This window comes from Mustela erminea, chromosome 1, assembly GCF_009829155.1.
Source record: "Mustela erminea isolate mMusErm1 chromosome 1, mMusErm1.Pri, whole genome shotgun sequence".
NCBI lineage: Eukaryota > Metazoa > Chordata > Mammalia > Carnivora > Mustelidae > Mustela > Mustela erminea.
The window spans coordinates 217,889,490-217,902,568 of NC_045614.1; the positions used below are offsets into that span (position 1 = coordinate 217,889,490).

Here is a 13,079-nt window from a genome sequence, read left to right on the forward strand (position 1 = left end):
CCACCAGTGGCCAGACCTCTCAAGCCAGCGCACACAGATGGACCGACTTCTGCACCCACAGGTCTCAAGCCACCTCCCAGCACAGCTTTCTGGCTCCGCAGACCTGACGGCGTTCCCTGGTCTGCCAGCCCGAGACTCCGCCTGCGCTGTCCTCCCCGCCCCTGGCTAGAAAGATGAAGCTCTCGGGGCGCGCCACACAGCAGACGCAGCTTACGGACACGGATGAGGCTCCCAGTACCGGGGCTGTGGCACGTGCCTTCTCCCCAAGAGGTACCCCGAGCCCAAGCGCCCGCAGCATCTCTACGAGGGAAGCAGCCCAAGAAAGGAGTGAACGAGCTTCCGGATGGGACCCTCCGGGGTGACCCAGACGGAACGTCCCCTCTCCGCGCGCCGGCTTCCATCGCTCTGCCGGCGGCCCAGGCGCAGCTGAGAAGGGTCTGCGAGCTGGGGGCACCCTGGGACACCCCGGCAGACATCATCTGAAGAACTCACCCAGCGGTCTGGGCGCTCGTTGGGAGGCCCCTTTCCCTGATCTCTCCTGTATGGAAAGTGGAACTTCTGAGTGAACAAATGCCCAGAACAGCGCAAGGACAGTGTTTCCCACCGACCAAGTATCTGCGTCACGATAAGCAACTTCCTGACAGCGAGCGTACAGTGTTTAAGAACGCAGGAGTCGTGCACACCAGTGACTCTTCTGGCTTTCTTTATTCAAAAGTAAAACAGGCACAAAAAACAGAACTGAAACGTCCAATGTCACCTGAACTAGCAAGTTCACCGAAAGGCTTAAAGGTGAACTTGCATTTTAGGGAATCAATTATCACTACTAGAGAGAGAATGAATTGTTTTTCAAAACATGTATCCCAGGAACATGCTGACCAGCGGGGCACGTGACTATTTCATCCCCTTCGTGCAGGGGAACCCAGAGGTCTCGGGAGGTCCCCTGAGCAGCGGGAGCCGCTCAAAGACGGCCCTCCTCCAGGTCCTGGGCGTGGGCCTCGCCAGAAGGATGGGTCTTCCGCAGCTGCCCCCTGGCCGGGTCCAGCAGCCGCCCGCGGGCACTGCCGCTCGCAGGAGGAAGCGGTGTGGGTACATACGCAGTCACGTCCCTCTCGAGTCGCTCACATTCTACCGTCCATAACACATGGCGCGCGGTGACGGTTTCGGAACACAAAGTGGGGGCCTGGGGGAGGGGAAGGGACACACCGAGCGCCCCTACACGTCACACTCCAGGGCGCGGAGGTCCTCCAGGAGCTCCTGGGCCACGGTCTGCAGGTGCGGGTTGCGGCTCTTGGCCATGGCCACGATGCGCTGCAGGGGCAGGGAGCTCCGGAACTCGGAGGCCGACTTGGAGAAGACTTCCGGCTCCAGGACCACAGACTGGACGAGTCGCAGCGCGTGGAGACACACCTCTGTGTCCGGGTCTGGGGGAGAGAGGGAACGCTTCTGGTTAGAATGAGACTCTGCAGGAACTGGCGAAGTCTATCGGCCTTTCGGAACGACAAGTCTGATGGCTCTGTGACCACCAGCTGACCGAGACACTGTCACTTCTTGAGCTAAAGGCTTAGCACCTAAGAGCGACACAACAGAACTCAATGACCATCAATTTGACGTCCATCCTCAATACCGCTCGCACTCGGATAGTCTGAAGATGCGGAACTAAAAATAAGAGCGCCTTCCTGCTGCCGAGTTGCTCACAGAGCTGCCGTGGCTGCGCCCACGGAAGACTGTGAAAGAGGTACTGCCCCGTCTGTACTCGGAGCGCATTGGTCCCCCCGAGCCCACACAGGCGCAGCAGCTCCCTGGGGCCCCCAGGGCCCCCAGAGTCATGGGCGGCAGGACACACAGTGCCGCCTTGTTCCCGAGGAAGGCTCTCTCGAGTCCGGGAACTTAGTGGCGGGCACGCACCGCAGCATCGCCACAGCACAGCTGGGCGCGAACAGCCCGGTGCGGAGCCACAGCCGTAACCAGGAGGCTCCGGCTGTCCTGCTCCTCGCGCCTGCCGACCGGGAAGCCTCAATGTGCCGTCCGTCCACTCTCAGCCGGATGCCGTGATGGGAACCAGGCTCAAAATCAATCCCTCTTTCTTAGCGCTATGCTTAACTCTTTGAACAAGTGAGTGGATCACAAGAGCAGACTCGGGAAGTCCGTGCTGAGAGCTGCCGTGTGTAGACGCTGCCGCAGGCCCCGCGCTGAGCCGGGCCTCCAGGGCCCAGTGAAGACGGCAGCGCTCCATCCAGGACGGAGGGCAGGACGTCCTGGGCCTGGACCATTTGAGTCCTCCTACTCCGGGGGAGGACATGGCAACTCCCCCCAGTATGGGCCGGCCAGCGACGCGCGGCGGAGAGTGGCTGCCACAGGGAGGAGGATCGCGGGGAAGGCCCCAGCGCCCGGACGCAGATGGACAGGAGTTCACCCAAAACAACAAAGAACTCCCCTTGTCCCCAGCATCAGTGCAGCAAACTCCCAGCAGCCAGTAACAGCTGTCACCGCCGGGAAAGGAGTGAGAGGAAGGAAGGTGACCCCTGAACACAGGCGCAAAGGGAGGGCCAGCCGCGCAGGGGGAGCAGGTGCCGAGGAAGACGTTCGGGCAGCCCAGCTCTCGCCTCACCCTGCAGGAGGAAGAGAGGAGACTTGGACGCCTGCGGTGCACAGAAAGCGAGAACAAAACCCACACCCGTCTCACCGCACGCCGACAGCCCAGCAGGAGAGGATGCACGGCCACGTCCACGGCCATGCTGACCTCACCCCTGCTGCAGACAGGCCGGCTCACTGCGGCCCCGAGACCAAGCGCCGCCCACGAGCCATTTCTGTACAGGCTGTGAGTGAAGAGTGATTTTCACATTTTAAAGGGACACTTTTTTAAAAAGGGAGAAGAAGAATGTGCAGCAGAAACCACATATGGCCCGGAAGATATTTACTATTCAGCCCGTTGCAGAAAAAGTCTGCTCTTTTGGTCTGCACACCATGTCCAACATCTAATCAGAAATTACGACAAAGCAAAGGAAGCAAAAGGCCCACGGTGGAGTGACGAAGTAATCCAGGGCCGGACCCAGACATGACCCAGCTAGAAAGCGAATCTGAACCAAACAGGATTCATAGATGGGAAACACTGATGTACGTTCCTAGAGCGCATCTGATTGTAATGTAGACCTAGGGCAAGTCATAAAAAAAGTGTTTAAAGCATAAATGATAAGCCAACAGTACCATAAAATAGAATATTAAAATAATCTAACAGTGAACAAAAAAAGAGGAAAAAAGAAACTAGAGATATTTTTCTATTTTTCTCCAAACATTAAATGCAAATAGTATCAACACACCATGACACTGAAAAGAAATAAGAATTCTAAAAAAAACACCGATTAGAAGCCAGAGGATGCACAAAACAGCAAGACTTCACTATACATTGCTCACACGACACTCAAGATAAATACAAAGACAGAGGTTAAAAGTAAAAACAAATACTTAAAATACGCCAAACAGGGGCACCTGGGTGGCTCAGTGGGTTAAAGCCTCTGCTTTCGGCTCAGGTCATGATCCCAGGATCCTGGGATCGAGCCCCGCATCGGGCTCTCTGCTCATCGGGGAGCCTGCTTCCCCTCCTCTCTCTCTGCCTGCTTCTCTGCTTGCTTGTACTCTATCTCTCTGTCAAATAAATAAATAAAATCTTTAAAAAAAAATAAAAATAAAAATAAAATACGCCAAACACTACTTAAAAGAAGGCTACAGAGCCTATATTATTGCCAAATAAAGTAGACTTCAGAACAGGAAATGTTACGAGGACCACGGGGTAACACTGCCTAATTATAGAGCGGTCACACACCAAGAAGACAGAAAAGTCTCAATCAGGTATGTGTGTACCGAATGACAGAGCTTCAAAAGACACAGCAAAATAGGACAGAACTCTACGGGCAAATCGATTCTCAGTTAGAGCTAAAAACTTGAATGTTATTCCCATTACTGATTTTAATAAAAAGTAAGGAAAAGAAAATCCGTAAAAACACAGAAGCCCTGAACACTTGAGTTGAGCAAGGTCAGCCCGCGATGACCAACTATATCCATGTATCAGTAACAATACTTTGGAAACAGAATTTTTTTAAAAAGACTATCATTCACAATAGTACCAAAAACATAATACATTTAGGTATAGATCTCACAAAATATGTGCAAGATCTGTATGCTAAAAACCATAAAACACCGATGTTAAGAAATTAATGACGACATAAGTAAACGGAGAGAGAGAACGTGCTTATGGACCAGAGGACCCGACACTGTTGTGTCAACCCGCCCAGTGATCCACACCCAGCGCACTCCCCGCCAGAGTCCCAGGAAGCTTGTTTGTAGAATCAACAAACTAATTCTCAAAGTTCTTTGGAAAAGGAAAGGAATTAGGACAGCCAAAACAGTTTAGAAAAGACTCAGAGTACTCGATTTCAAGACTTAAGAGTTACCAAGACAGTGTGATACCCGTGAAGGAACAATCAGAGATAAATGAAACAGGATTAGCCTGAGGGGCCTGTCGGTCGGCCCACAGCCTTCAGCTCAGGTCACGATCTTGTAGTCCCAGGATCGAGTCCCCCATGGGGCTCCCTGCTCGGCGGGGAGTCTGCCGCTCCCTCTGACCTCTCCCCTCTCATGCTCTCTCTCTCTCAAATAAATAAAATCTTAAAAAAAGAAAGAAAGAAAGAAGAAACAGGATTAGAAAACACTGGACCACACCACAGTTTTATAAAATCTCAACAAACATATAAATGGCATTTTATATTCTTTTTAAGAAATGCATTTTAATTAAAAAAAAAAAATAGCCTTTTCAGGTTACCTGTCTTGGTTCCGTTAGTAGAGAGTAGGAATTTTGATCTTGGGGTTGTGACTTCAAGCCCCATGCTAGATGTAGAGATTACTTAAATTAATTAATTTAAAAGGAGGGGCGCCTGCGTGGCTCAGTGGGTTAAAGCCTCTGCTTCTGGCTCAGGTCATGATTTTGGAGTCCTGGGATCGAGTCCCACATTGGGCTCTCTGCTCAGCGGGGAGCCTGCTTCTCCCTCTCTGCCTACTTGTGATCTCTCTCTCTCTCTCTCTCATGAATAAATAAAATCTTTAAAAAAAAAAAAGATTCCTCAAGTAACTCATGGCTGTCTTAATGTAGATATTTCATCAAAGACTAAATACAACCTTATCTTGACAAATATAGCCAGACCTTCACGAACTAGTACTCCCCACTTTCAGCAAACAGAAAGAAATTCCTTAGAAATTTACATTATCTCTACCCCCGCCCCTCCCTCCACAAGCTTAAAAGTATGTATAATCAGATGCTCCTCACCAAACCCAGTGCAAGTCTTCTAGTCTATGGACCTGTGCTATAATTAAAGCACCTTTTGCACCATAAAAAAAATTAATTAATTTGAAAAATAATAGCCTTTTCAACAATCAGTGCTGTAAAAAATTGAACACTCATAGGTAAAAACAGAAAACTTGAATACATACCTTGCCTCACATACAAAACTTACATGAAAATTAACAATAGACTTAAGTAAAACCTAAAACACCAAGAACTTCTGAAGAAAACAAGAGAAAATCTTTGTAATCTTGAGTTTGGTAAGAATTTCTCAGATATAAAACCAAAAGCACAATCCATAGAAGAAAAAAATGAGTAAGCGCTATCAAAATTATAAAACATCTGCTCTTCCAAAGATATAGTTAGGAAATGAAAAGATGAACCAGTAGGCCAGAAGAAAGTACTTGTAAAACATGTATCTGATTTATTAAAAAAAACTGAATACAGAGTATAAACTCAAAAATACTCAATAATTACTAATAATATAACAAACCACCCAATAAGAATTGTCAAAATATTGGAAAAGACACATCTTTTCACGTGATCACTTCCCGTTCATGTATCTACTTTGGTTAAATATATCTTCAAATATTTTACTCACAGTGTCTTTACTCATCGTTGAGAAAATCTGGAAATAACCCAAACATCTTTCAACTGATGAACAGATAAAAAGAGACCATGGCATCTCCATAGAGTAAAAATGTAAATAGCAATAAAATAAATTAACAACTGATACACACAAAAACATGATCAATCTCGAATTATGCCGAGACTAAGCTGGACTCTAAAATCTGCACCCGTCACGACTGCGCATGTGCGCCCCTGGACATGTCAAAGCCGCAGGAGGAGAAAAGAGAGAGACCTGCGGCTGCCAAGGCCTGGGAGTGAGGAGGGGTGACCCCACCGTGGCACAGAGACTACTCTGCGGAGATGAAACCGTCCTGGGTATTAACTTCGGTTTACACGTATGTGACGCGTAGGTCGCAACTCTTGGAACTCTGTACTGGTAAGTGGATTTCACCCCACGTAAAATTATAACTCAGTAACACTGACCTTTAAAAAAGGGAAAAAATTACATTTCTGGACCCTCTTCCTTACTCCCTTCCCCTAAGCAATTGCTTTTTCCCCTCAAGGACTGGTTATCTATCTATCTATCTATACATATTTTTTAAAGACTTTGTTTATTTACTTGACAGAGAGAGATCACAAGTAGGCAGACAGAGAGCCAAACAGAGAGAGAGGAGGAAGCAGGCTCCCCGCTGAGCAGAGAGCCCGATGCGGGGCTCGATCCCAGGACCCTGGGATCATGACCTGAGCTGAAGGCAGAGGCTTTAACCCACTGAGCCACCCAGGCGCCCCTGGTTATCTATTTTCTAAACAATGTCTGGGGCAGGGACCTCAGGCACAAGTAAAGGAGGATGCTCTCTCTGGAGAGCACACGAATTATGCAAAAACATACCCATAAATTCGAAGACACCCCGTCCTCCCTACTGTGTTTCCAGAGTCCGTAGGCCTCTGCCCTGCAGACAGGAGACTACATGAGTCCTCTGCCGCCAATCTGAGAAAGCGTGAACGGTGCCGGCCCGTGGGTTCCCGGGGAGCGGCTGCGCCGGCTCTCACCGCGGTCCAGCTCCCGACCGCACCACAAGCGGGGCGTCCGGCGGCAGAAACCGCTCCCACGGTCCCCTCTAGCGGAGGTGACGCACGGTGCTGCGCTCGCTTCGGGCGCACCGTGCAGCGACCCAGCCCTCCTGCGCAGTACTCACCACCTCACGCACACTCTGGAATCCCCACCGCCCATCTCACCCGTCCCGCCGCCCCCCTCCCCTCTGCTGACCGTCAGTTTGTTCAGGGAAGGGTCTGTTTCTTGATTTGTCTCTTTTTTATCCCTTGCTCATGCGTCTCGTTTCTGTTTCTTAAATTCCGCACGAGGGAAATCATACGGCGTCTGTCTTTCTCGGACTCCTTTTGCTTAGCATGGTACGATCTGTAACTCCATCCACATCATTCAACGTGGCAAGACTTCATGCTTTTTGGTGGCTGAGTGATATTCCACTTTATATACATGTATATATGCATGTATGTATGTATACGTGTGAGAAACACACACACACACACACACACACACCCCACATCTTTATCCGTTCATCAGTCACTGGACACCTGGGCCGCTTCCCCAGTTTGGCCACTGTAAGTAATAGTGCTCTCACATAGGGGTGTCCGTATTCCTTTGAATTAGTGCTCTTATATTTTGGGGTAAATATCCAGTACTGCAAATACCGGGTCACAGGGTAGCTCCGTTTAACCTTTTGAGGACACTCTGTACCGTTTCCCAGAGCGGCTGCGCCAGCCCGCATTCCCGGCAGTGCGCGAGGCTCCCCTTTCTCCGCATCCTCGCCGACACCTGTCGTTTCTCGTGTTGTTGATTTTTGTCATCCTGGCGGGTGCGAGGTGGGCTCTCACTGTGGTTTGGATCTCCATTTCTCTGCTGATGAGTGATGTTAAGCATCTTTTCATTTGTCTTTTAGCCATTTCAATGTCTTCTTTGGAGAACTGCCCGTTCAGGTCTTCCAGCCATTTTTAAAAGATTTTATTTATTTATCTGACAGAGAGAGACACAGCGAGGGAGGGAGCACAAGGAGGAGGAGTGGGAGAGGGAGAAGCAGGCCTCCTGCCGAACAGGGAGCCCGATGTGGGGCTCGACCCCAGGAAGCTGGGATCATGACCCGAGATGCAGGCAGAGTCCTGACCCACTGAGCCACCCAGGCGCCCCCCCCCCAGCCATTTTTAAAATTGGATTATCTGGGGTTTCCGTGTTGGGTTGCATCAAGTCTTCATGTATTTTGCATACCAACCCTTCGTTGGATAGGTCATTTGCAAACGTCTTCTCCGATTCTGTAAGTTGTTTCTCAGTTTTATTGATGTTTCCTTGGCTGTGCAGAAATTTTTTTTTCTTGAAGACAAAATTTATTATATTTATTTATTTTTGTTTTTATTTCCCTTGCTTCAGGAGACAGATCTAGAAAAATGTTGCTATGGGTGATGTTAGAGAAAGTACTGCATGTGTTCTCCTCTAGGATTTCTATGTTTTCAGGTCTCACATTTAGGTCTTTAATATATTTTGAATTTATTTTTGTGTGTGGTATAAGAAAGTGGTCTAGTTTCATTCCTCTGCGTGTAGCTGTCCACTTTTCCCAACACCATTTGTTGAAGAAATTGTCTTTTTCCTATTGCATATTCTTTCCTCCTTCGTCAAAGATTAATTGACCATATAATTGTGGGTCTATTTCTGTTCCACTGGTCTGTGTGTCTCTTTTTGTGCCAGTACCATACTATTTTGATTACTACAACTCTGTAATATAAATTGAAGTCTGGAATTGTGAAACCTCCAGTTTTGTTTTGCTTTTTCATTTTCAGGGTTGCTTTGGCTATTTGGGGTCTTTCAGGGTTCCATACAAGCGTAAGGACTGTTGATTCTCGTTCTGTGAGACACGCCTTCTGATGCGGACTGCATTAGATCCGCAGATTCGTGGGATGTGGGCGTTTTAACACTATCTGCTCTCCTGATCCATGAATACGGAATGTCTTCCCGTTCCTTTGCGTCACCTTCAATTGCTCTCATCCCTGCTTTATAGTTTTCAGAGTATGGATCGTTCACCTCCTTGGTTAGGTTTATTCTGAGGCATTTTATTATTTTTGGTACAACTGTAAATGGGATTGTCTTCTTAATTTCGCTTTCTGCTGCTTGGTTATTAGTGTATACAAATGCAACATGTTTCTCTTTGCTGATTTTTGTATCCTGTGACTTTACTGAATTCATGTATCAGGTCCAATAGTGTTTTTAGTAGAGTCTTTGGGGTTCTCTATATAGCGTATCATGTCATCTGCAAATAGTGAACGTCTTCCCTCTTCTTTACCAATTTGCATGATTTTATTTCTTTGTGTTGTCTGATTGCCGTGGCTAGGACTTCCAGCACTACGCTGAATAAAAGTGATGAGAGTAGACATCCTTGTCTTGACCTTGACCTCAGGGGGGAAGCTCCCAGTCTTTCCCACTATGATGTTCGCTGTGGGTTTTTTATATATGGTCTTTATTATGTTGGGGTAAATTCCCTCTAGACCTACTTGGTTGAGGGTTTTTATCATGAATGGGTGTTGTACTATGAATCTCACCCTTAAACATGAGAAGACAATGGACATCACCAGATCGCTGAGAAAAAGATGGTCATCATTTTCAACAGAAACAAAAGGAAGGAAAAGAAGAGTGTGCAATGAGAAGAAAAATTTTAAAAAGTATTAATACCTTCCTCAAAGAGATAGAAGTTATATCCTCCATTATTCAAGAATGAGATGTTATATTTTTTAATTTCAAAAAAAGGCAGTTAGAAATTAAATGCATGATAGCAGAGATGAAGATCTCAATAGGAAGGATGGAAAATAAAGTTGCGGAAATCTCTTAAAAGTGATGCTAACTACTGGGTGTTTACCCCAAAGATGCAGATGTAGTGAAAAGAAGGGCCATCTGTACCCCAGTGTTCATAGCAGCAATGGCCACGGTTGACAAACTGTGGAAAAAACCAAGATGCCCTTCAACAGACAAATGGATAAGGAAGATATGGTCCATATACACTATGGAGTATGATGCCTCCATCAAAAAGGATGAAACCCATCTTTTGTATCAACATGGACAGGCCTGGAGGAGATGATGCTGAGTGAAATAAGTCAAGCAGAGAGAGTCAACTATCATATGGTCTTGCTTACTTGTGGAGCATAAGGAATAACACGGAGGTCATTAGGAGATGGAGAGGAGAAGTGAGTTGGGGGAAATTGGAGGGGGAGATGAACCATGAGAGACTGTGGACTCTGAGAAACAAACTGAGGGTTTTGGAAGGGAGGGAGGTGGGGGTTGGGTGAGCCTGGTGGTGGGTATTAAGGAGGGCACGTACTGCACGGAGCATTGGGTGTGGTATATAAACAATGAATTCCGGAACACTGAAAAGAAATTAAATAAATAAAAAGTTTTTTAAAAGTGGTACTAAAAAAATACAAAGAGACAGAGAACAGAATAAAAGACTAGAATAGGAGCCTCAACATTCAAATAACAGATAGTCCAAAAAGAGAAAACGGAGTAAACAAAGAAAGGGAATCACTCAGTAATGACTCAATAATTCAAAATAACTGAAAAAAGATTACTAGAACTAAAAGAGCTAAGTTTCTAAACTGAAAGGAGCCCTTTTAGTTTCTACCAACATTAATAAAATATACATGTAATACCTCAGTCAAATCAGCATAAAATTTCAGCTCAAAAAATGAAACAGAAGATTCTATATGCTTCTAGAGGAAAAAACAGATCAGATACAGAGTTAGGAGTCAAAACTGATCAACACTGGACACTAGAAGATACAGTAATAGTCTTCAAAATTCAGAAATTAAAAAAAATAATTCTAACCTGAGATTCTATACCCAGCCAAACTATGACTATTTTCGGTGAGCGTAAAATAAAAATCATCCAAACACATACTATCTCAGAAGCTTTGTCTCCCACACACCCATTCTCTGGAGACCCGGCAGGACATGCTCCGCCTAACAAGGAAGTACACGAAGAGAGAGGACGGCATGGGTACACAGACAGAATCAGGAAGGCCAACACACGTGAAAGAGAGAATCCGGTTGGGAGGAAACACAGACGAAGTGAAAGGTAATCACTTTATGTACTCTACAGGAGGGACATAACACAGAATTTAGGTCTGTTCAGGCCACAGATTAGCAAATTCTGAGCTTTAACTACTCACTTCATCTTTTAAAATAATCACGGGAGACTTATTACTTGAGACAGAAAACATTCCTAAGATGGCTCAGTTACCAAGTTGGGAGATGAGTGAATCAACCAGAGTGAGAGAAGGCATTCACCTGACTCCAACACAAAGACAATGTAGATATGAAGATCATCGGACGAGAGTTTTTAAGCAGCCAATATAAAAGTTATTAAATGAGCTATTGTAACCTGCTGGAAGCAAATGAAAAAAAAATCTCAGCAAAGAAATCAAAGATATAAAGAAGAACAAAGGGGAAACATTAGAACTGAAACATACAATAAGTGAAATTAAAAACTTGACAGAGAAAGAGGGACGGACAGAGGAAACATCAGTGAACTGGAAGACAGCACCATAGAAATTGCCCAACCTGAATAACAGAGAGAAAACCCACAGAGCCCCTGGGTCCGGTGGGGCCGTAACGAAGGTCTAACATATGTCTCCTCGCAGCGCTGGAGAACAGTCTAAGAAACAAGAGCTGAGTCTTACCCTATTCGGCAGAACACAAACCTACCGATCTAAAAAGCTGAACAAACTCAAATTGGGATGGACCTCAAGAAATCTATGTATTGCGTGAAGCACGGGGTGTGGTGCGTAATCAATGACTCTGGGAACACTGAAAAAAATAATAAAATCACACACACACAAAAAGAAATCTATGCCAAGACACATCATAGCCCAACTTCTGAAAACTGAAAACAAAGAAAATAAATCTTGAAAGCTGCAAGAGAGAACTGAGACGGGGCACCTGGGTGGCTCAGTGGGTTGAGCCGCTGCCTTCGGCTCAGGTCATGATCTCAGGGTCCTGGGATCGAGTCCCGCATCGGGCTCTCTGCTCAGCAGGGGGCCTGCTTCCCTTCCTCTCTCTGCCTGCCTCTCTGCCGACTGTGATCTCTCTCTGTCAAATAAATAAAAAAAAAAAAAAAAAAAGAGAGAACTGAGACGTTGCCTATGAGAGGAAAAACAATCCAATGACATTGGATCCCTCACCAGGAACCACAGGCACCAGAACAGAGTGACACAACACTTCCCACATGTCACAAGAAAAGAATCATCAACCCAGAATCCTATACCCAGTGCAAATGTCCTTCAGAAATGAAGAGGAACACCAGACGTCCTCAGATGAAAGAAAATTAAGACACTCTGTCACCAGCAGACTACTCTCACAGCAAGGCGGCACCCCACAAAAACGCGTCTGGGACCTTTCGCCACAGCCCCGCTCAGTGACGTCCCCGCTGAGACTGCAGCCCTGCTCAGTGACGTCCCCGCTGAGACCACAGCTCAGCTGCACCATCCCTTCCGTTCGGTCAAGTGGCCTGAAGGAACTGGGAACCGACAGCAGGCGTTCAAGCACACAGGTGCCCTAGAAAACAGCCCAGAGAGTCACAAGCAAATGCCGTTCCCAGCAGGACTTCTCCCGCAGCCCTGAGGACCAGCCCCGCCCCACCTCCAGCACCTTCCCCTGACGTATGTCTTCAGTGGAGCCCTGTGGACTTCCCAGAGCCCCACTCTTCTGTCCAGCCCTCACCCAGGAGCGCAGAGCACTCACCACAGACGCTGACCCGGCCCATGTCCTGCTGCCCTGCGTCTGCACTCTGCCCTCCCTCCCCGTGTGGCCCTCACAGGCCCCTCCAGGACTCTTTTCCAATCCCGCCAGTGGCCTGCTGTTGAGCCACTGCTGGCCATCTGGGCAGCTTCGCTGCACCTCACCAGTGCTAACTTCACAAGCCGCAACACAGGCCCAAGTTGGGGGTCCCCCAAGTGCCCATTACACGACAAGTGGACAACAACATGTGGTGTATCCACGCAGGAGAACATTATGTGGCAGCAGAAGGACGTACTGACACACAGTACAGCACAGACGACCCGTGAAAACACACTCAATGAAAGAACTCACAAATGACAAAATTCCAGCTTCGTGAATGGCCCAGATT

The 13,079-nt window shown here is 47.3% G+C and overlaps 1 protein-coding gene across 5 annotated transcripts in view; it reads right to left on the reverse strand.

The window, feature by feature from the left end:
* Positions 1-689: 689 nt before the first annotated feature.
* The window catches only part of HSF2BP (heat shock transcription factor 2 binding protein), a 100,211-nt gene continuing 87,821 nt past the window's right edge, over positions 690-13,079 (reverse strand). For 3 of the 5 annotated variants that reach the window (XM_032356338.1, XM_032356368.1, XM_032356343.1), the window contains exons 8-9: positions 6,792-6,852; positions 690-1,421 (exon numbers count right to left, since the gene is read on the reverse strand). In XM_032356338.1, coding sequence (XP_032212229.1) covers positions 1,220-1,421; positions 6,792-6,852 — 263 coding nt within the window. In that variant the 3' untranslated portion in view covers positions 690-1,219. The remainder of the gene's footprint in view (positions 1,422-6,791; positions 6,853-13,079) is intronic. The other 2 variants (XM_032356358.1, XM_032356348.1) reach the window with 1 other exon arrangement.